We start from the raw sequence: 18,251 nt of genomic DNA, 5'->3' as shown, positions 1-18,251 counted from the left end.
TTATGGGTCAACCATGCATTCTCACTTTGCTAAACGTAGTCCCTAAAGATTCAATGCATAATGTTACATCCAGCAACAAACAAAATCCATGAACATCTCCTAAAGACGAAGAAAGTAAATATCCAGACCAAAACTAGAAAGTAAGAGAAAGAGAAAGTTCATCATAATCCCCACTCCTTCCTAAGCTCCTCCGTTGTCTTCATCAACTCAGTCGCAAGCTCAGCACTCTGCGCCTGTTTCGACGGTTTCCCCAATTTACCAATTGGCGTAAGGTATCCACCCTTGTACTTGTCCGCCTCCGTTCGCACTTTGGGAGACAGGGCGGCGATGATGAGCGTCCCTGCTCCGTCGCGGACGTTCATGAAGGTGAGTCGGACAAGGGCGAAGAATAACGTAGATATAGGCCATTTCAAGCGAATTACTATCATGTCAGTGTTTTCTGTATGAGGGTCAGCCCATCTGCATATGCACGAAATAACGGAAGGGTTTATTTTCTTACCAGTATGCACGGACCCTGGACTCAGAGCTACGGCAATAATGCTGCTACCCTCTTCAATTAAGCGGCGCTGTAGCTCCCTCGTCCACAAGATCCTCAACAAATTTGAAACGCCTGTAAACATTGGATACAATACGCTCCCTCAATGTAAAAAGGTGCAAGACTTACTAGACCGCTTCCATGATTGCAGGAAACTGTTGCCGTAATTAACATTGAAGTCGTCTTTGGACTTGAAGTGAAGGTCGTTTGGAAGGAATTTGTGTCCGTCTGAGGACACCTTCAGAAATACCATTGTATTTCAGTACCTCGACAAGCGGGAATGGTATTGAATGTACGTGCATTAACAATGCGCACGTCAGAACCAGGTTGCTCTGCAGTCTTTTTCAAGAGAGGAAGGAGTGTCTCTGTGAAGATGAGTGTGGAGAAGTAGCTGAATATCCCATGAGTTGTTTCATTAGCAATAGAGTAGGACATGCCGTTGTTATCAAAGACTTACTTAACGTTCATGAGGTGTTGAATCCCATTTGCGCCGATCTGGAAGTCCTCGATTGTCCTAATTCACAGGAACGATAAGGCGCGAAGTACTGTAGAGAAATATTACGCATACGCTGCAGCACAGTTAACTTCAAATTGGATTTACATATCAGCCTTCACAACAAATGAGTGACGGTTCATTAAAGGACTTACTAAGTACGTCCAACCTCTCTTCCCTCTGCAAAAACGCTTCTGCAGATTGTTTTGCCTCTTTTGGATCATCCAGATCAACTTGGTGAAATATCGCTTGTCCCTTTTCCTCCGTTTCCTTAGCAGAAGCAGGAAACTTTGTCAAGGAATCTTCAATCCGCTTGATACATGCCTCTGCCTTCTCCGCGTTTCGCGCTCCGAGGTAGACTTTGGCGCCTCTTTGGACTAGGATTTGGGCAGTGGCGAAGCCAATACCTGATCTAGAGTAAATGAATATATAAATATGTAGATATTTTTGGGGTGTTAAGGGGGTTAACTATGATTATACGATTATGGATATGGGTTTACTCACGTTGATCCAGTGACTAAAATGGTCTTGCTTCTCAAATCAACTCCAGCCAGAGCTTTTGCAGGATCAAACCCCATATTGATTCTGTTGACTGTAAGCAGGTAAAGGGGCAGTTAACGTGGGGTCTGATAACGTTGCTAGAGCTGGACACGTTCGCTCACTTCCCGTTCATTCCCAACCGTGAGATACATCATGATGCCGTATCAAAAGGTAGGAGAGACGAATTTGTTATGTCACAGTCACAAATTTCCTTACCATATATAGAAGGACCCTGGTGACCAAAATTGTAATGTCTGCTGCACACATTGGCAGGCAGGACGCAGGAGCCAAAGGCTCAGAAGTGACAATGATTATACGCATACAAGATAAAAGTCTCAGAGCATCTATACTAAGCTTTAAGACCAAGTTTTAGTAGTAGGCATACAGTATTATCAGGTCTCAGTAGTATTACAAAATAAATGCTTAGTAAATGTATATATAATATATTTTATTTGATCAAAGTACAACTTAAAAATCAAAATGAAATATTTTATTTTATTTTTACTTTACCAAACGGAAGGAATATGCATTATCACCTAGCTCAATATGGTCCCAAAGCTAACGCAACACATAATGCTACTTATATCCGGCAACAGAGAAGCCCTGTGGACAACTCGAAAGACAAAAAATAGACTTATACAGTCTCAGATAACGCAAGAGAAAAAATCTCATCACAATCCCCACTCCTTCCTTAGCTCCACAGTCGTCTTCACCAACTCAGCCGCAAGCTCATTATTCTGCGCCTGTTTCGAAGGTTTCGTCAATTTACCAATCGGCGTGAGGTATCTGCCCTTGTACTTTTCCGACTCTGCTCGTACTTTAGGAGAGACGGCAGCAATGATGAGCGTCCCTGCTCCGTCACGGACGTTCATGAAGGTGAGTCGGACGAGGGTGAGGAGTAGAGTGGATATAGGCCATTTGAAGCGGGTTACTGTCATGTCAGTATTTTCTGTACAGGAGTCAGCTTGATTACTTATGTGCAAAATAGAGATAATTTCTGACCAGTATGCACGCTTCCTGGATGTACGGCCAAGACAATTATATTGGTACCCTCTTCCGTTAAGCGGCGCTGTAACTCTCTTGTCCAAAGGATCTCTATCAACTTTGAGACGCCTGCAAATATTAAACATTACGTCCATCCGCTGTAAAAGAGACGTAACTCACTGTATCGCTTCATTGATTGCATGAAACTGTTACCGTAATTAACGTTGAAGTCGTCTTTGGACTTGAAGTGAAGGCCGTTCGGAAGCATCCGGTGTCCGTCAGAAGACACCTGCAAAAAAAAAAGGGGCAATTGCATATCATTATCCTGATCAACTGTAAATGGCATTGGGTATGCATACATTAACAATGCGTACATCGGATCCTGGTTGTTCTGCGGTCTTCTTCAAGAGGGGAAGGAGTGACTCTGTAAAGATGAGTGTAGAGAAGTAACTGAGTATCCCCACAAGTTCAAGTTATTCCATCAGCGAAAGGCTAAAATACGACATTGGTAATTTGGTATATCCCAAGCCTTACTTGACGTTCATAAGGTGTTGAATCCCGTTCGCGCCGATTTGGAAATCTTCAATTATCCTAATTCAAAAAAAAAATCCGAAAGGAAGAATGTTAAGACGTGAAATATTGTAGCAGGGCATCGGACATACACTGCAGCACAGTTAACTTCAGAACAAATTCACATATCAGCTTCATGACAAATGAGTGACGGTTCATTAAAGGACTTACTAAGGACATCCAATCTCTCTTCCTTCTGCAAGAACGCTCCTGCCGATTCCCTTGCCTCTTTCGGATCATCCAGATTAACTTGGTGGAATATTGCCTGTCCTTTTGTCTCTCCGTCTTTTGCAGGAGATGAAGATTTTGCCAAAGCCAAAGAGTCTTCAATCCGCTCGATACACGATGCTGCCTTCTCTGCATTTCGCGCTCCAAGGTAAACTTTGGCGCCTCTTTGTACTAGGATTTGGGCAGTGGCGAAGCCGATGCCTGATCTAGAATGAATGAATGAATGAATATGTAAATGAGGTGTTTAGGGGGGGGGAGGGCTATGATTATAGATATAGGTATATATTTACTCACGTTGATCCCGTAACTAAAATAGTCTTGTTACTCAAATTAACCCCAGCCAGAGCCTTTGCAAGATCAAACCCCATCTTGATTCTGTTCACCGTCAATGCGTAAAGGGGTTGTTAACGTGGGGTTTGGTAACGCTGCTTGACACGTTCGCTCACCTCTTGTTTCCCCTCGATCGTGAGATACATATGTTGAAGCTATTCTAGTCCGCGGAACGTCGGGTGCAGTGCCGTACACCCGCACTTCTGGCAGACTGGCCCGAAGGACCAGGTGATGAGAAACTTTATGTTATTGTAATTGCATCTTTTAACCATGTACACAGTCGTACAGTCTACAAGCTCCAGATCCGTTCATTTTACAGTAAGCCAAGCCCCTCTTTGAGCTCTTCCTCCAGCCCAGGGAACTTTTCGGCTTCTCCATTTTCCTGAGCCTCGCCGAGCTCTCCGGTATCCTGATCCTTCTCCTCCTTCTTTTCTCCCTCTTCTTTCTGTTCTCGTACACACCGATCACACATACACGTTCCGAAAGCCCACGGTATGAGTGCACGTCTTCGTGCACTCAGTAGTAATGCAGGGTCTACGTATGCGACGGTAAGTTCTTCACCTGGTTGGATGTCCCGGCGTGCACGCATCGTAATGCGTGAAAGTGCTGTTCTTTGGTCGAAGTGACGGACGGAGATGTTTGGTTCGCAGGAATGGTTCATGTGTGAGTGGAGGATGTAGAGGCCTCCGTGTGCTTCGAGATCTAGTCATGGGTAGATAGTCATATCGTCAGGAATATGAATGAATGAATGAAGAAAGAGCGCGGGAATATGCGATGAAAGACAGGGGATTAGATAGATATAAGAGAAGGAAGAGGTAGGTACGTACTCAGACCCATTCGCGATAATGCGTGAAGAAAAGCATCGTAATCAAACAGCGTTTTGACCAAATCCTCTGGAAGTGGTTTCCGGATAATTTTAGAGAGCAGCTTCTTGTCGCGCGGGTTCGACGGTTCGTGAAATGCTTGTAACGTCAGCGTATGTGCAGTTTTCCATGTTTGATGGTCTGGTTCCATGCCCGATGTTCTAAAAAAAAGTACATGTTCGGCAGATAGCGGATAGGTCAGCAAGAACTTCATACAAGCGATACGAACGAATCTTTGGCTTTGTGGCTTACTCGATGATTTTCCACCGCTCATCCATACTCATTTGAGCAAGAGACCGAATGAATCGAAGGTCCTCTTCAAGATCTTGTTTCCTGCCCTGCTCGAACGCCATCAATACGCGAGCGATGCATTGGGCGACCGCGTGAGCGGCAAGCCATCCGCGGGAACGTGCAAAGTTAAGCAGAGGGACACTCGCAGGGTTGGTTGCAGGGCAGAGAAGCGGGTGTTGTCGGCTCATAGCACGGGTGATGCATAATCGGTTACAGAAGCGTGCGGGGCATGGGTGATTTTGACTCAGTGCGGGGTTCGTCGAGGATGGGCATGGTAGTGAGTGAGGGAGTGTAGATGAGTTGAAGGGAGTTGTGCAGTGAAAACAGGCATGCGAAGCAATTTGCAAGTCGTAAATATCCCTGAAGTAGAGTAAAATAGTGAATATATGCGCTGATTTTTAGTGTGAATAGTCATACCAGCTCGGGCTGATGACAAATGGGTCCTCTTTCCAGACATCCTCGCCCTCCTACAGAACAGCAATAAAATTGAGCTTTTGTAGGCACTTCCGGCGGGAATCAAAGGTACAAGCAGCACACCTTAATTTCCTGAGTTGCTTCTAGACCTTTGCCCTTCACGCTTCCGTACTCGACGACTTTCACCTTGGTCGTCCATCGCGAGACATTCAAATTCTCAATGACTTGCGACGTCGGACGTGTCGGCGGGCCTGGGCGGGATTCCTGTGCGAGGAGCTTTTTGATGCGTTTCTCGCTGACCGCCCATTCTGGATGCTGTGTCAGGAGTTTTGTGTGGAGTTTTGCTATCCCGAGGGTCGGATTGTGGGCTCGGAGAGCGAGAAGGATTGGTTTGAGGGCATCATCGGGCGGTGAGAGTGGCATTGTCGCGGCCGTATGCCGTTGATATCGGGTCGACACGGTGGGATCTCCGCTCGCTGACACAAATACAGTACGTATCGGGGTGTGCGAGGCCCCGTATTCAGATTTCAGTTCATGTGCTCTTCAACCAGTGGGAAGTTACAACAAAACTATCTATGTAGTAACAGACACTCAGGTCAGCTTAGGAACAGTGTGCAGAGTGGAGGATGTCCACCTGAAGATTCTGAAAGGAGGCAAGTGGAATGATTTGTGCGTGAAACACGAGGAAGCAAAAGCCGAGAGGGACGAAAAATTAGAGTTGCTTAGGTAAGGAGTGCAGATAAGTGACACGATTGCGGGAGTCTGCTTCCTTACTCCGACGACCTCCTCATCTCTCTCCCCAACACTTTAACTCCCGGCAGTACAAGAACACTAGAGTGCGTATTGTTGGCCCTCCCTATCCTTCCCCAACCTTCCCCTTGGCTCACACTCACCCATGAATTTCTTCTCCAGCTCGTCCAGTCTACGTGTCCGTCCTGCTGCTTTCACTCCTTCGCCAGAGCCCGTCATGGCGTCCACTTCCTCCTCTGACGTGGTCATCCTCGGCCTTGGCGTAGTCCTTGCGGCACTCTATCTTTTCAAGGACCAAATTTTCTCATCTGGAAAGGCTTCCAATGTACCCGCAGCACCCGCCAAAGGTCTTGCCAACGGTGGTGGCAATCCCCGTGATTTCGTTGCAAAAATGAAGGAGAGCGTATGTCGTCGCGATCTCCCATCTGATATTCGTAAGGGAACGGTTGTGCTGACAATTCACTCCAGAAAAAACGTATTGTTATTTTCTATGGTTCGCAAACTGGTACTGCAGAGGAATATGCTGTTCGTCTCGCTAAGGAGGCAAAACAGAAGTTCGGACTTGCCTCTCTCGTGTGTGACCCGGAAGAATACGACTTTGACAACCTTGACCAAGTCCCAGAGGACTGTTGCGTCATCTTTGTCATGGCTACTTACGGAGAGGGAGAGCCAACTGATAACGCAGTCACGCTGACTCAAAACGTCTTCGAATCCGACTTCGAGTTCTCAAACGGTGCCCACCGACTTGAGGGCCTTAAGTACGTGGTTTTCGGTCTCGGGAACAAGACCTACGAGCACTACAATGCTATTGCACGCAAAATGGATGCTGCGCTATCTGAGATGGGTGCAGTACGCATCGGCGAGCGCGGCGAAGGCGATGACGATCGTTCAATGGAAGAAGACTATCTCGAATGGAAGGACGGTATGTGGGAAGCATTTGCTCAGGTCATGGGTGTAGAAGAGGGACAAGGCGGTGATTCACCTGATTTCGTCGTTTCTGAACTCGAAGACTATACCCCTGAAAAAGTCTATCTCGGTGAACTCTCGGCTCGTGCGCTTACCAAGACGAAGGGTATTCATGATGCCAAGAACCCGTACCCAGCTCCAATTACGGTCGCCCGCGAGTTGTTCACCATGGACGCCGACCGTAATTGTGTTCACTTGGAACTGAACATTGAAGGCTCTGGCATTTCATACCAACACGGAGACCACGTTGGTGTATGGCCATCCAACGCTGATCTTGAAGTCGACCGACTCCTTTGCGCCCTCGGCCTTTACGAAAAGAAGGACAAGGTTATCGGCATTGAGTCTCTTGATCCGGCACTTGCCAAGGTTCCTTTCCCGGTCCCGACTACCTACAACACGGTTCTCCGTCACTACATTGACATCTCTGCCGTTGCTGGTCGTCAAATTCTCGGCACACTTTCCAAGTTCGCGCCTACGCCAGAAGCTGAGGCGTTCCTTAAGGATCTTAATGCTGACAAGGAGAAATTCGGAAAGATCGTTGCAGGCGGATGCCTCAAAATTGGCGAAATCCTTCAACTGGCTGCGGGCAATGACCTTCATGTTGTACCATCGGTGCAGAACACGACAGCTTGGCCTGTGCCCTTTGATATCATTGTTTCCAGCGTGCCCCGCCTTCAGCCCCGATTCTACTCGATTTCATCAAGCCCGAAATTGCACCCCGGATCGGTTCACGTTACTGCTGTTGTCCTTAAGTACCAATCTGTTACTTCAGAGCACCTACCTGCGAAGAATGTGTACGGTGTTGGCACGAACTTCTTGCTAAGCTTGAAACATGCACACGATGGAGTCATCCAACAGGCAATTGCTGATCCCTCGGCTCCAACGCATGTCAATACCCCAACATACTGCATTGATGGTCCCAGAGGCGCATACAAGGCTGAGTCTGGGTACAAGATTCCGATTCACGTGCGTCGCTCGACTTTCCGCCTTCCGACAAACCCGAAGACACCGGTTATCATGGTTGGCCCTGGCACTGTAAGTCCATCAACAGAGTCTATCAGAAGGACAAAATTACTGATATGTTTCTCAAGGGTGTGGCTCCATTCCGAGGTTTCGTGCAGGAACGCGTTGCTTTGGCTCGTCGTACTGTTGAGAAGAACGGACCCGAAGCTCTTACTGACTGGGGCCAGATTTGGCTGTTCTACGGGTGCCGCAAATCGACAGTGGATTTCCTCTACAGGGAAGAATGGCCAGAGTACGAGAAGGAGCTCGGCGGTAAATTCCACATGCAATGTGCCTTCTCGCGTGAACCGCCATACAAACCCGACGGATCAAAGATTTATGTACAGGACCTTATCTGGGAACAGCGTGAAGCACTTGCAAATGCAATTTTGAACGGCAAGGGATACGTATACATTTGTGGTGACGCAAAGAGCATGAGCAAGAGCGTCGAAGATACCCTGGCTCGTATCCTTGGAGAGGCAAAGGGTGGCAGCGCTGAGAAGGAGGGTGCAGCTGAGCTGAAACTTCTGAAGGATCGTTCACGGTTAATGCTTGACGTCTGGAGCTAAATGTCATTCCCCCAATCATTATTCTCTCTCTTCTGTAGACAGGCGCCTGCTGCATTGTGATAGGAACTCAGTTTGCATACAGTACCGCATTCGCTTTCTCTCTTATTTTTTTTTCTCGTTTTACTATTTAGTTGCCTTCATGCTTGCATCATTCGCTCCTTACTTTACGAGATTTCCTGGTATTTACTTGCGGATTTGTTCTTTTTCGACGATACGCAGAATACATAGATCGTATCTCACGCTTGTGATGACGTGTTTGCTGAGAGGACCTTATTTGGCTTTGTTTAACACTCTTGCATCTATGCTAAGGACCATCAGGCGGCCCACTCGGGTCGCTCCTCTTGTTGCTCGTCCGTGTGCTCTCTGCTATAGACACTTTGCTACCTCAGACTCTGGAGAGTCAGCAAAGAAAGAACGGACTCAACCACAGGCAGGCCCTTCAAATGATTCCAAGGGCAACTTAGAGCAAGAAGCCGAACATGACACGCAATCGACGTCTTCGGGTTCTTCAGCGCCAGCCCCGATAGATATTACCCAAGTCAGAGAACGCGTGCGGAGATGGAGTATTCGGAACGCGTCGAACTTGCGAGAGCGAATGGATAACTTCTCGTCTGCGGCGCAGAAGACGTTTCAGCAGCTTGGTGGACGGATGAATGAGATTACCGGGTATCATGAGATCGAGACGCTGAAGAGGCTTGTTACGGAGAACGGTGTGTATTTACTCTATTCTTATATTCTGAATGTGATATCGGCTTGAAGCTGACAACGTCTTTTTAAAAATTTGCTTTGTGGTTATGGAACGAAGAGCGCAAGATGCACGAAATCCGCGAAGAAGCCAAAGCTTCCAAAGCAGCATACGAAGAAGCCGTCGCGCGTCGTTCAAACTCGCAACGCGAGACGAACGAGCTCCTACAAAGGAAATCGACGTGGACAGAGGCAGACGTGATGCGATTCACGCAACTCGTACGAGCGGATCACTTACATTCACAAGACGAAGCGCGAGCAAAAGCTCGCGTAGCTGAGGCAGACGCAGTCACGGAACGACAATTCGCGGAGTTGATGAGATCGATTTTGTCGAGGTATCATGAAGAACAGGTGTGGTCGGATAAGATTAGGAGTGCGAGTACGTATGGATCGCTCGCTGCGCTTGGACTTAACCTTTTGGTGTTTATTTTGGCGATTGTGCTTGTTGAGCCGTGGAAGCGGAAGAGGCTTGTGCAGAGTTTTGAGAGGAGGGTTATCGAGTTGAACGAGGCGAATCAGAGGGTTGTGGAGGAGGGATTGAAGGAGTTGAGGGTGCATCAGGAGAAGCAAGAGGATGTGTTGGCGGAGATAAGGGCTGCGCAGGCTTTGGTGAGGGAAAGTGGGGAGCGTGTGCCGACACTGCGTGATGAGGGGGAAGGAGTAGATGCTACGGTGACTGAGTCTGTGCCGGGAATAGAGGTTGAACGAGGAGCGAAGAGTTCTAGGGATAGACAGATCATGGCGTTGTCTGCGGCTAGTGCTATCGGTGCAGGCATAGTCGGCTTCATGCTTGGATCCTGGTTCAGCTAATGAACTGGATCTCAACCTCAACAACTACATTTACTTAGAATAACTCAACGAAATATAGACTCGCACGAGATAATAAACTGATATGTTTAATGAAATGATCAAGAGGTCTTGTGAGTTCTCCGAAAGAAGAAATGACTTGTGTCGATCTCATTGATCGACGGAACGTCCACACGAAAGTTCCGTACTTCGAGTTCAGTCATCGTGACGATGCACTCCCACCTACAGTGCTAGCCCTCCCTCACTTCTGCTCGGATGACTTCATTCATTATAAGCTCCCACGTCGACCGCAAGGTTCCAGGATCATGGTCGTCAAAAAACGACGACTGTGTGTTTTGTCAAATTATCTACAAGGGAGCACCTTCGTATACTGTGTTTGAGACTGAGAAAGTTGTGGCTATCTTAGGTTAGTGTTAATCGAAATCATAGTTTCTAGTTTCTTATTTATTTAACGAATGTTCTAAATATTTGTTCGGTGGGTTAACAGACATTGCCCCTCTAAGACCCGGTCATGTACTTGTGATTCCAAAGGAACACCATTCTCATCTTTCTGAGCTTCCGGAAGAACTTGCTGGTGCTCTTGGGCAAGCTGTGTCAAAGCTTGCGAATGCTCTCACTAAAGGTATCTATTCCGTAAGAAAGCTCATTCGTGATGGCTTAATGTTTTGTTTTGTTCGAAATGATTGTAGCTATGGAAAATAACGGTCTAAACGTCGTCTGTAATCAAGAATACGCTCAAGCCGTTCCTCATGTAAGCAATCCCCTCTCATAATTCCTCTTACAACAGGTATTTTCAATTTTCAATTTACACATGTAACTTACGTGCCTTTCTTTGCTTTGCTTTGTTTTGGGTTGGGGAAGGTACATTATCACATTGTACCCGCACCAACATTCGATGCTACCTCTAAGATCTCCGTCCTTCCTACAACGGAGGAAACGCGGAAATATCCTTTGTCATATAGAGACATGCATAGGATGGAGTTTGAGGCGAGGGGAAGGTTGGAAGAGGATGATGCACTGGAGCTTGTGCAGAGGATAAAGTCGAAGTTGTAATTCCTTTTCCCTTTCATGTTTGTTATGCTGTGATGGTAATGTTGTTATTGTTGTAAGGTGAGCGCTGTTCATATCATCAGTCTGGGGATTCTATCTAGAATGATATTTCTGACTGACTCGATTTATTATCACCTTGATTTTCACATATAGTGATGTCGTATTTCCCGCTACATAGACAGCGCGGAATCAATTCTGTGCATCGGGTATTTATTTATGGGCGCATAATAATAGAAGAAAGGAACGGAACGGAACGGAGGAATGCTTAATATCAATGGGGATGAATGAAGATGAAAGTGAGGGTGAAGGTGAAGGTGAAGGTGAAGGTGAAGGTGGCTCGCGCTCAAGACGGATCACCACCGATCAACCAACCTGCCTGAGTGCCTCGGGTATGTCATTCTGAAACGGGCGAGCGCTCCCCAGCCACCATACCAGTAACCATCGGATGGTGTGCATATACTGATATAGATAGGGAATCTCATTCCGTACTTACCCGGGATTAATCTTTACGTTGGGGATGTAAAACAATAATACCGTAGTGGAAACGGTATGACAGAGTGCGATGTGCGATGCGATGAATTGTTCAGGATAATGGACGAGCCGTGCTGTGCGTTTGATAATTGATATTGATATGTGGATTGATGTGGTACCTTGACTGTGCTTCCTGTCATGCAGCATCATATGAGACGAGATATGTGATTGACATTTGACTCCGAGAGGCTGTGGTTCTCTGAGTGGTATACAATAGTGCGACTTTGCACTCCTAACGTTTCAATTCTTTTCAATTCAAAAGATGTAGAGAAGCTATGATATCTAAGCTTGGGACATGCTTAGACTGTTGCATCTAATTTTTAAGATATGATTCGAGCTTGTTCATGTGGTCCAGTGTTGTTGGGCCAGAAATGAAATTGATTGAATAAGCCTTTCTATTAGCAGCCATACATGTATTTACTAGCAACTCGACATCCTGGGCATCACAACTACTCTAAACTACAAGATAAACAATAGAGGTAGTTATCCAAGTAATAAGTTACGAAAATACACACAACTCGGGATTGTGGTTATAATTATAGAAGCTAAGATATCACATCCGGCAATTCTATTGATTGTGGTTCTCTCGATGCCCAAGCGCGATGTGTACGCGGATTGCTTAACAAGGCTTGCATTTGTAGAGCTTGAGTGCTATCCACACCGAGCTCAATAGAGAACCAAGTATGTGCAAGCTTTGCCCATGCCAATACAGCATTCTCACTAATTCAAACACTCAGCAATGCATAAACAAGACATGACTTGTTAGATAAACACTCACTCAGAATGAGCAGCTGCAATATGCACTACGTCCGCAGCGAGTCTTCCACGCTCGCTCCAATATCCTTCTTCTTCTCCGATCTCCCAAATTGCCTTTGCGATTAGCGAGGCGTTGATTCCGTCGACTTCTCGGGTTCCCCATGATGCGAATGTTTGATGGAGAGAACTCATTTTCGAGAGACGTTCGTCAGAAGCGAGGGATTCTGATTCTGGTAGAGAGCAGACTGAGCATGAGCAGGTGAAGTCGTAGTAGCTCTTGAGGTAGTGTCTGAATATTGAATTTAAGTACCGTTCGGCATAACCGGGAGAATGAGACTCACTGGCGTTCACGGCGCGGTCTTTTGGTGTCTGTATATGTGGTGAGGAGTTCCTATCAAAATAATAAATTTTTTCAGAGGTCACAAGAGAAAGTGTCTCGCCATTACCTGGCCGCGTTTGATTGGTTTCAACGCATGTACGACGAGGTGTCCTTCATGAGGCCTCCAAGAATACACGGAATTGAAGGCCTTGCTGCATCCATGGTTCAACCTTGCGGTATGAGGGAACAAACCAGCACTGTCTCCGGCTGAAATAGCATTAGTCTGGAATATAGCTAATACCATCTCGTCATCAGAAAGTGAGTCTTGTGTGTTCGAATCTCTTCCAGGAGTGACGTAGGATAGGGAATGGAATGCATTCCTTTCGTCTTGCGTTAAGGCATTTAGACGTTCTTTCAGTACTTTGACAGGAGACTGGGTCGCTAAGCATGATACATTAGTGAAGCAATAGATTTATGCGCGGATGACAGGCTACTACTCACTTGAGCTAGGAACGAGAATCAAAGGTTTTTCTTTGATTAAAAGTTCGCCTTGCTACGACAGCATCATTTTAAAACCAAGCCTTAATGGCTGACAAACATGAAAGCTCACTTCAATATCTCTGGAGGCGATTAATCCCTTCCCTCGTCCGGGGAGATCAACAACATTGAATGCTGGAGTCTTGATTTCAAGTGAGTCCGCGAGGATCTTGGATTGCCTGCTGTTGCTCAGGAAGAATTTATATGCTACGGCAGCGATAACGACGGCGGCGGCGGTGAGAATAATAGTCGATGAATTCCATCTAGAGCAATCTGTATAGGTCTATAATGTGCAATTGTAAAGAAATTGAACGAACACGCACTTTCTCTTTGTCTTCACGATCGGACGAATAGAGTCTGGCACGGTTTTCCTTTTCTTGGAGTCCATTTTATGAGAAGAGGTGGAGCTCGGCCTTGAAGATAAAGATGGCCTTGTTGCTCTATTTGACATTATTCACTCGTTCTAAGTGACCAACAGAAATCTCTAAGTGCTGTTGGTAGTCAGGACTCAGGAACATAAGTCAGGTTCTCCGTTCTCGTTCAAGTTGATCGACGCGGGTCGAATAAACCAGCACGTGTCGATGACCACATAAATACTGCATTTACTTACTCCGTAAGCCGCGTCCGCACGGCACATCTACTCGTCCTCGTCGCCCTCGATGAAGGCCGTAGCTACATTTCACCAGCCGACTTCGGTCGTGGGCTCTATCAAGACTACTTTGACCGAAGATGAAGATACCGAATATCTTGTCGTTGCCAAGTCCAGCATTCTCGAGGTCTTTGCCATTCTTCCCGACGCGTTACGCTTACAGTGTGTCCTTGAGATTTGGGGACGCATCACGTCTCTCCAAGCAGTTCCGACAGACGTAAGTTGAGATATCATTTAGCCTTGCTATCAGAGACTCATATAAGGCTGCCGCAGGATGAGAACTCTCAGCACCACCTGCTTGTATTAACGGACCATCCAGACCCAAAGTTGTTCCTTCTTGAATACGTACAAAGCAATGCAGGCTCTGGACCAAGCTTGAAGACTCTTAAGACTGTATCACTCCACGAACGAAATGCAAGGCCCACCGAATACGTTAGCAAGTGTCTCGTGGACCACAAGGGAAAGGTTGCGGTTGCCTGTTCATACACTGGGAAACTCAGAGTCCTAGAGTTGGAAAAAGGACTCATTAATTCCGAATTTGATACCGCGTAAGCCATGCTTTCCTCTTCAAAGAAACGAACATTGACACGGGATCGTGGTGTAGTGTGCGCGAACTAAACATCGTATCGCTATGCTTTCTTCGGACTACGAATGCCCGCGCAACCGCACTGGCAATCTTATATAAAGATTACATGCAAAAATTAAGCGTCACATCGCATGACCTCTCCCTAGCTGATCTTGAACTGTCTCCTTCGCCTTCTTCATTCCTTCCCGAATTTCATGTTCCTGACGAAGATTCCAATTTATTGATTCCTGTTCCACCTCAGATAAAGAGTAGCTGGAACGTAAATGGAGGTGTTTTGGTTCTTGGTGGTAGCACCATTGCTTTCTATTCTATCGATAGGAAACAGAAAAAGAAGAACTCTTCATCGCAATCAAAATCATCCACTAGCAAGATACCCCAAGCCGAAGTAAACTGGCCGTATTTTGACATTACAGCGTACGTACCGGAATCTTTAGAGCGTGATACCATTAACCCTCAGCTCATACCTTGATTTTGAAGTTGGGCACAGATTGACGAAGACGGCTTAAGGTATTTGCTCGGCGACAGCTTTGGCCGGCTCGCTCTTCTTGCGATTAACCCTCAGTACGCGTACCTCGACATAGTCCTTCTCGGAGAAGTATGTGTCAACTTATAAACAGACATGGCAGCGTATCTAACGAAGTCTCCGACCAAAGGTATCGCCTCCGACATCCCTAACGCCGCTAGCATCACAATACATATACGTCGGTTCACACTTCGGAGACTCACAACTCATCCGCGTCACCTCCGAACGATCTTCGAATGGTTCATACCTTGAGATTTCTGATACTTTTAAGAACATAGCACCTATAATGGATGCTGTATTCGAGGACACCGATGATAGTGGCCAGCCTACTATCATCACTTGCTCAGGAGGCGAGAGCACCGGTTCGCTACGTGTTATTCGGAACGGCGCCAATTTCAATGAAGATGCTCGCATAGAAGGTATTGCGAACATAACCGGAATGTGGCCGATAAGGAGACAGTACGATGATACGTACGTTTAACTATCTCGCGGTTTTTCGATGTTGGATATGAACTTATACCGCACATAGATTCCATCACTACATGCTAGTTACAACAGATACGAATACGCATCTCTTAGAGTTACCCAATTCGCAACAAGAAACTGCCGTTTCTCGTTCCAATGACTTCTCCGACTTGACAATTGATTCACGCACCCTCGTCGCAGGGAATATGCTAACCCGGCTTATGTCTGAAAGTGGGAAATCCGAATATGTTAGCAGCAGTTACGTCGTACAGGTTAGCCGAGATTCTGTCATACTCTTAAACACGAGAACCGGATTGCGCGAAGACCAGTGGTCTCCAGGACCTGGAAACAAGATTGTCTTGGCGGATATTAGTCCCAGTCAAATTTGCGTCGCAATCTCGGGAGGGACTGTCGTTTTATTGAACTTATTTGCAGACAAAATTAATGAGCAGAGGTATGATCTTGCATGTAAGTTCGTGATTGGTGATTGACGTTTACCGTGGTATTTTTAGTCGTAAACAATTCTATTCACCTGATGGATCGTCTTCCGAGATATCCGCACTTTCGATTTCACCCATGAAAAGAGGCGCCAATTTTTCTTCGTTCGTCGCTCTGGGGTTCTGGTCGTCACATGAAGTAAAAGTTCTCCGATTACCAACCTTTGAGCAAATTGACGCGGTACCTGTCGTCATGCCTCATCTCCCACGATCCTTACTTCTCTGTGACTTCAGCGAAGAAGAGTCTAAACCACATCGCTACTTAATGGTTGGCCTTGCGAATGGGACTGTGGTATCGATGCCTTTTGCCGAGAAGGGAGTACTTGGTGAAAAGAAATTTTTCGGTCTTGGAGGAGCACCCGTTTCGTTGAGTCGATGTGAGGTTAATGATAAGCCGGCGGTGTTTGCTAGTGGTGCTCGATCAGCACTTTTCTATAGATCGAAGGATACGTTAAGTCATTCGCCTGTCCTCATCAAGGTGAGTAGTCCTGTTTCTGTGCAGCGACTGTAAGAGGTGGCTTATCGGCATTTAGGATGTGACATTCGCCTCAGCTATTCATTCAGAATCGTTTACTTCCTCGATGGCTCTTTCGACGCTTGATGGTCTAGTCGTAGGTCGGGTTTTGGAACTTGACAAGTTACATATACGGACGGTATGTTCAGTAATATCGGCTGATCTATTCCATTCCTAACTTCTTTTCCCGATTCATTGTCAGGTATTCATGGGAAAGGAAAATCCTACGAAACTTGCATATCATTCAGCTGCGAAGCTGCTTGGTGTTGGCTGTTTGAAGCTGGACCGAAGCACATTCAAAGGCGCTCCTGTGGCCGCCAGCTCGTTCAAGCTTGTCGACACCGTTGATTTCAGAAGTGAGTGTATCGATAGCATAGCCTTGTTTGGTAGTACCTGACTGAGTTTGACAGCCACTCATGAAATATCCCTCGAGCCGAACGAAGAGATAACTGCCGTCGCACTCGTCTCTCTAGACTGTGGAATTGGTTGGGATACGTTCTTCGCCGTTGGTTCAGTTTACTTTGACGAAACCGAACGAGAACCTAGTCGTGGTCGGATCTTGATCATCTCAACTGGGTCGAAGCGAAATCAAACACCCCATATATTAGCATCTACGGAGGTAAAAGGAGCTGTGAATGCACTTACTTGTATTCAGGGGAAGTTGGTCGTTGCGATCAACACAAGCGTGAGTTTGTCCCTTCCATCCTCACCGCCAGAACTAGCTCACTAAGTGAAATGTAAAAAGGTCGATGTATTCCGCCTCAAACATGGAGACAACACTGTTCTCACCGCCGTAACAAGCTGGAATCACAATTACCTCGTAATAACAGCAGTTGTGATGGACGACCTAATCGTCATCGGCGACGCAGTCTCTTCCCTGGCCGTCCTGAAGCTCGAAGACGACAAGTTAACAACGTTTGCAAGGGATTACAGTCCATTATGGCCTTTATGCATCGGGGCGTTTGACAATAAAACAGTCATTGGAGCGAACGTGAGTTTTAATCTCCTATAGCATCATCATTTTAAAAAACACTTCTGATGTGCAATGCATGAAACAGAACGACAACAACTTATTCTCGTACAGGCTTCAAAAACAAGGAAGTAAGATGCTTCTTGACCAAGACGGTCTGTACAACATTGAAGAGATTGTCAATAAATGCGTGCCCGGTACGAGATTGTCTTAAATTCTGTTGGTTCCAGTGAACTGAGGTTTCTCTTTAGGTTGCTTTGACTCCACACCGAATAAATTTGGTTTACAGACGAAGCAACTGCTGTTCACTTCTACCGGCCGTATCGCTGTCGTTGTCAACGTCGAGGATGATCTTTCTAGACTGCTTAGTAGCTTAGAAAGGAACATGGCAGGCGTTATTAAGGGACCAGGTGATCTAGACCATACTCTGTACGTTATGACCTATGCATTTTTGACAGAGACTGACGCAGACTTGTAAAGCTGGCGAGCACCATCAAATTCACGAGGTCGTTCCGACGCAAACGGTGCAGCTACCGGGTTCCTCGACGGTGATTTACTCGAACGATTCCTCGATTACCCTTACCCTTCTCCAGAAATCACCCGCATACTTTCCGGTAGAAACGAAGCAGAGAAAATCGGAACGTCGTATTCGGAGATTCGCGCAATTCTGGAATCACTACGAAGCACACACTAGATGCTGCAAATGGCATGATCCAATATATTCGCTATCGGGCACTATAAATTATGTATACTCGACAAGATCCGTGA

General features: G+C 46.4%; 8 protein-coding genes across 8 annotated transcripts; 4 read left to right on the top strand and 4 right to left on the bottom strand.

Moving 5' to 3' along the window:
- Positions 1 to 44: 44 nt before the first annotated feature.
- Positions 45 to 1,606, bottom strand: FOMMEDRAFT_114776 (NAD-binding protein; the record flags this gene model as incomplete). The annotated part of the gene is made up of 8 exons (XM_007271741.1): positions 45 to 439; positions 500 to 610; positions 665 to 773; positions 836 to 926; positions 993 to 1,049; positions 1,104 to 1,115; positions 1,180 to 1,440; positions 1,533 to 1,606. The coding sequence occupies 8 exons, from the start codon at positions 1,604 to 1,606 to the stop codon at positions 162 to 164; spliced, it is 993 nt and encodes a 330-aa protein (XP_007271803.1). The 3' UTR covers positions 45 to 161.
- A 633-nt stretch (positions 1,607 to 2,239) lies between these two features.
- FOMMEDRAFT_114774 (NAD-binding protein) lies at positions 2,240 to 3,718 on the bottom strand (the record flags this gene model as incomplete). Its single annotated transcript, XM_007271740.1, has 6 exons — positions 2,240 to 2,499; positions 2,571 to 2,681; positions 2,733 to 2,841; positions 2,912 to 3,002; positions 3,248 to 3,556; positions 3,645 to 3,718. 6 exons carry the CDS (start codon positions 3,716 to 3,718, stop codon positions 2,240 to 2,242), a joined length of 954 nt encoding a protein of 317 aa, XP_007271802.1.
- Positions 3,719 to 3,993: 275 nt separating this feature from the next.
- FOMMEDRAFT_97461 (SET domain-containing protein) lies at positions 3,994 to 5,671 on the bottom strand (the record flags this gene model as incomplete). The annotated part of the gene is made up of 5 exons (XM_007271586.1): positions 3,994 to 4,382; positions 4,508 to 4,704; positions 4,796 to 5,194; positions 5,252 to 5,301; positions 5,372 to 5,671. The coding sequence occupies 5 exons, from the start codon at positions 5,669 to 5,671 to the stop codon at positions 3,994 to 3,996; spliced, it is 1,335 nt and encodes a 444-aa protein (XP_007271648.1).
- A 362-nt stretch (positions 5,672 to 6,033) lies between these two features.
- On the top strand, positions 6,034 to 8,775 carry FOMMEDRAFT_24023 (uncharacterized protein). The gene is made up of 4 exons (XM_007271530.1): positions 6,034 to 6,084; positions 6,161 to 6,401; positions 6,467 to 7,999; positions 8,056 to 8,775. The coding sequence occupies exons 2-4, from the start codon at positions 6,216 to 6,218 to the stop codon at positions 8,533 to 8,535; spliced, it is 2,199 nt and encodes a 732-aa protein (XP_007271592.1). The 5' UTR covers positions 6,034 to 6,084; positions 6,161 to 6,215; the 3' UTR covers positions 8,536 to 8,775.
- An 80-nt stretch (positions 8,776 to 8,855) lies between these two features.
- FOMMEDRAFT_129892 (uncharacterized protein) lies at positions 8,856 to 10,153 on the top strand. The gene is made up of 2 exons (XM_007271738.1): positions 8,856 to 9,245; positions 9,341 to 10,153. Exons 1-2 carry the CDS (start codon positions 9,131 to 9,133, stop codon positions 10,087 to 10,089), a joined length of 864 nt encoding a protein of 287 aa, XP_007271800.1. The 5' UTR covers positions 8,856 to 9,130; the 3' UTR covers positions 10,090 to 10,153.
- Positions 10,154 to 10,341: 188 nt separating this feature from the next.
- Positions 10,342 to 11,139, top strand: FOMMEDRAFT_97559 (HIT-like protein; the record flags this gene model as incomplete). Its single annotated transcript, XM_007271591.1, has 4 exons — positions 10,342 to 10,492; positions 10,574 to 10,708; positions 10,776 to 10,837; positions 10,948 to 11,139. The coding sequence occupies 4 exons, from the start codon at positions 10,342 to 10,344 to the stop codon at positions 11,137 to 11,139; spliced, it is 540 nt and encodes a 179-aa protein (XP_007271653.1).
- A 938-nt stretch (positions 11,140 to 12,077) lies between these two features.
- Positions 12,078 to 13,667, bottom strand: FOMMEDRAFT_149425 (uncharacterized protein; the record flags this gene model as incomplete). The annotated part of the gene is made up of 7 exons (XM_007271737.1): positions 12,078 to 12,387; positions 12,446 to 12,712; positions 12,765 to 12,814; positions 12,870 to 13,183; positions 13,244 to 13,295; positions 13,353 to 13,542; positions 13,603 to 13,667. The coding sequence occupies 7 exons, from the start codon at positions 13,665 to 13,667 to the stop codon at positions 12,213 to 12,215; spliced, it is 1,113 nt and encodes a 370-aa protein (XP_007271799.1). The 3' UTR covers positions 12,078 to 12,212.
- A 271-nt stretch (positions 13,668 to 13,938) lies between these two features.
- FOMMEDRAFT_162310 (uncharacterized protein) lies at positions 13,939 to 18,177 on the top strand (the record flags this gene model as incomplete). Its single annotated transcript, XM_007271736.1, has 14 exons — positions 13,939 to 14,145; positions 14,202 to 14,476; positions 14,533 to 14,928; positions 14,992 to 15,109; positions 15,168 to 15,508; positions 15,567 to 15,956; positions 16,015 to 16,477; positions 16,533 to 16,652; positions 16,716 to 16,869; positions 16,924 to 17,198; positions 17,259 to 17,504; positions 17,572 to 17,680; positions 17,735 to 17,912; positions 17,964 to 18,177. The coding sequence occupies 14 exons, from the start codon at positions 13,939 to 13,941 to the stop codon at positions 18,175 to 18,177; spliced, it is 3,486 nt and encodes a 1,161-aa protein (XP_007271798.1).
- Positions 18,178 to 18,251: the final 74 nt, after the last annotated feature.

The sequence above is a fragment of the Fomitiporia mediterranea genome, assembly GCF_000271605.1.
Source record: "Fomitiporia mediterranea MF3/22 unplaced genomic scaffold FOMMEscaffold_18, whole genome shotgun sequence".
NCBI lineage: Eukaryota > Fungi > Basidiomycota > Agaricomycetes > Hymenochaetales > Hymenochaetaceae > Fomitiporia > Fomitiporia mediterranea.
This window is presented reverse-complemented; position numbering and strand designations above follow the sequence as displayed.

What these genes read in the sequence shown, in the direction of transcription:
- FOMMEDRAFT_129892 (XM_007271738.1), top strand. Translation starts at nt 9,131, where the DNA reads ATGGATAACTTCTCGTCTGCGGCGCAGAAGACGTTTCAGCAGCTTGGT. An exon ending in GAGGCTTGTTACGGAGAACG is followed by an intron (nt 9,246 to 9,340) that starts GTGTGTATTTAC and finishes TATGGAACGAAG; the next exon opens with AGCGCAAGATGCACGAAATC.
- FOMMEDRAFT_24023 (XM_007271530.1), top strand. Translation starts at nt 6,216, where the DNA reads ATGGCGTCCACTTCCTCCTCTGACGTGGTCATCCTCGGCCTTGGCGTA. An exon ending in TTGCAAAAATGAAGGAGAGC is followed by an intron (nt 6,402 to 6,466) that starts GTATGTCGTCGC and finishes AATTCACTCCAG; the next exon opens with AAAAAACGTATTGTTATTTT. An exon ending in TCATGGTTGGCCCTGGCACT is followed by an intron (nt 8,000 to 8,055) that starts GTAAGTCCATCA and finishes ATGTTTCTCAAG; the next exon opens with GGTGTGGCTCCATTCCGAGG.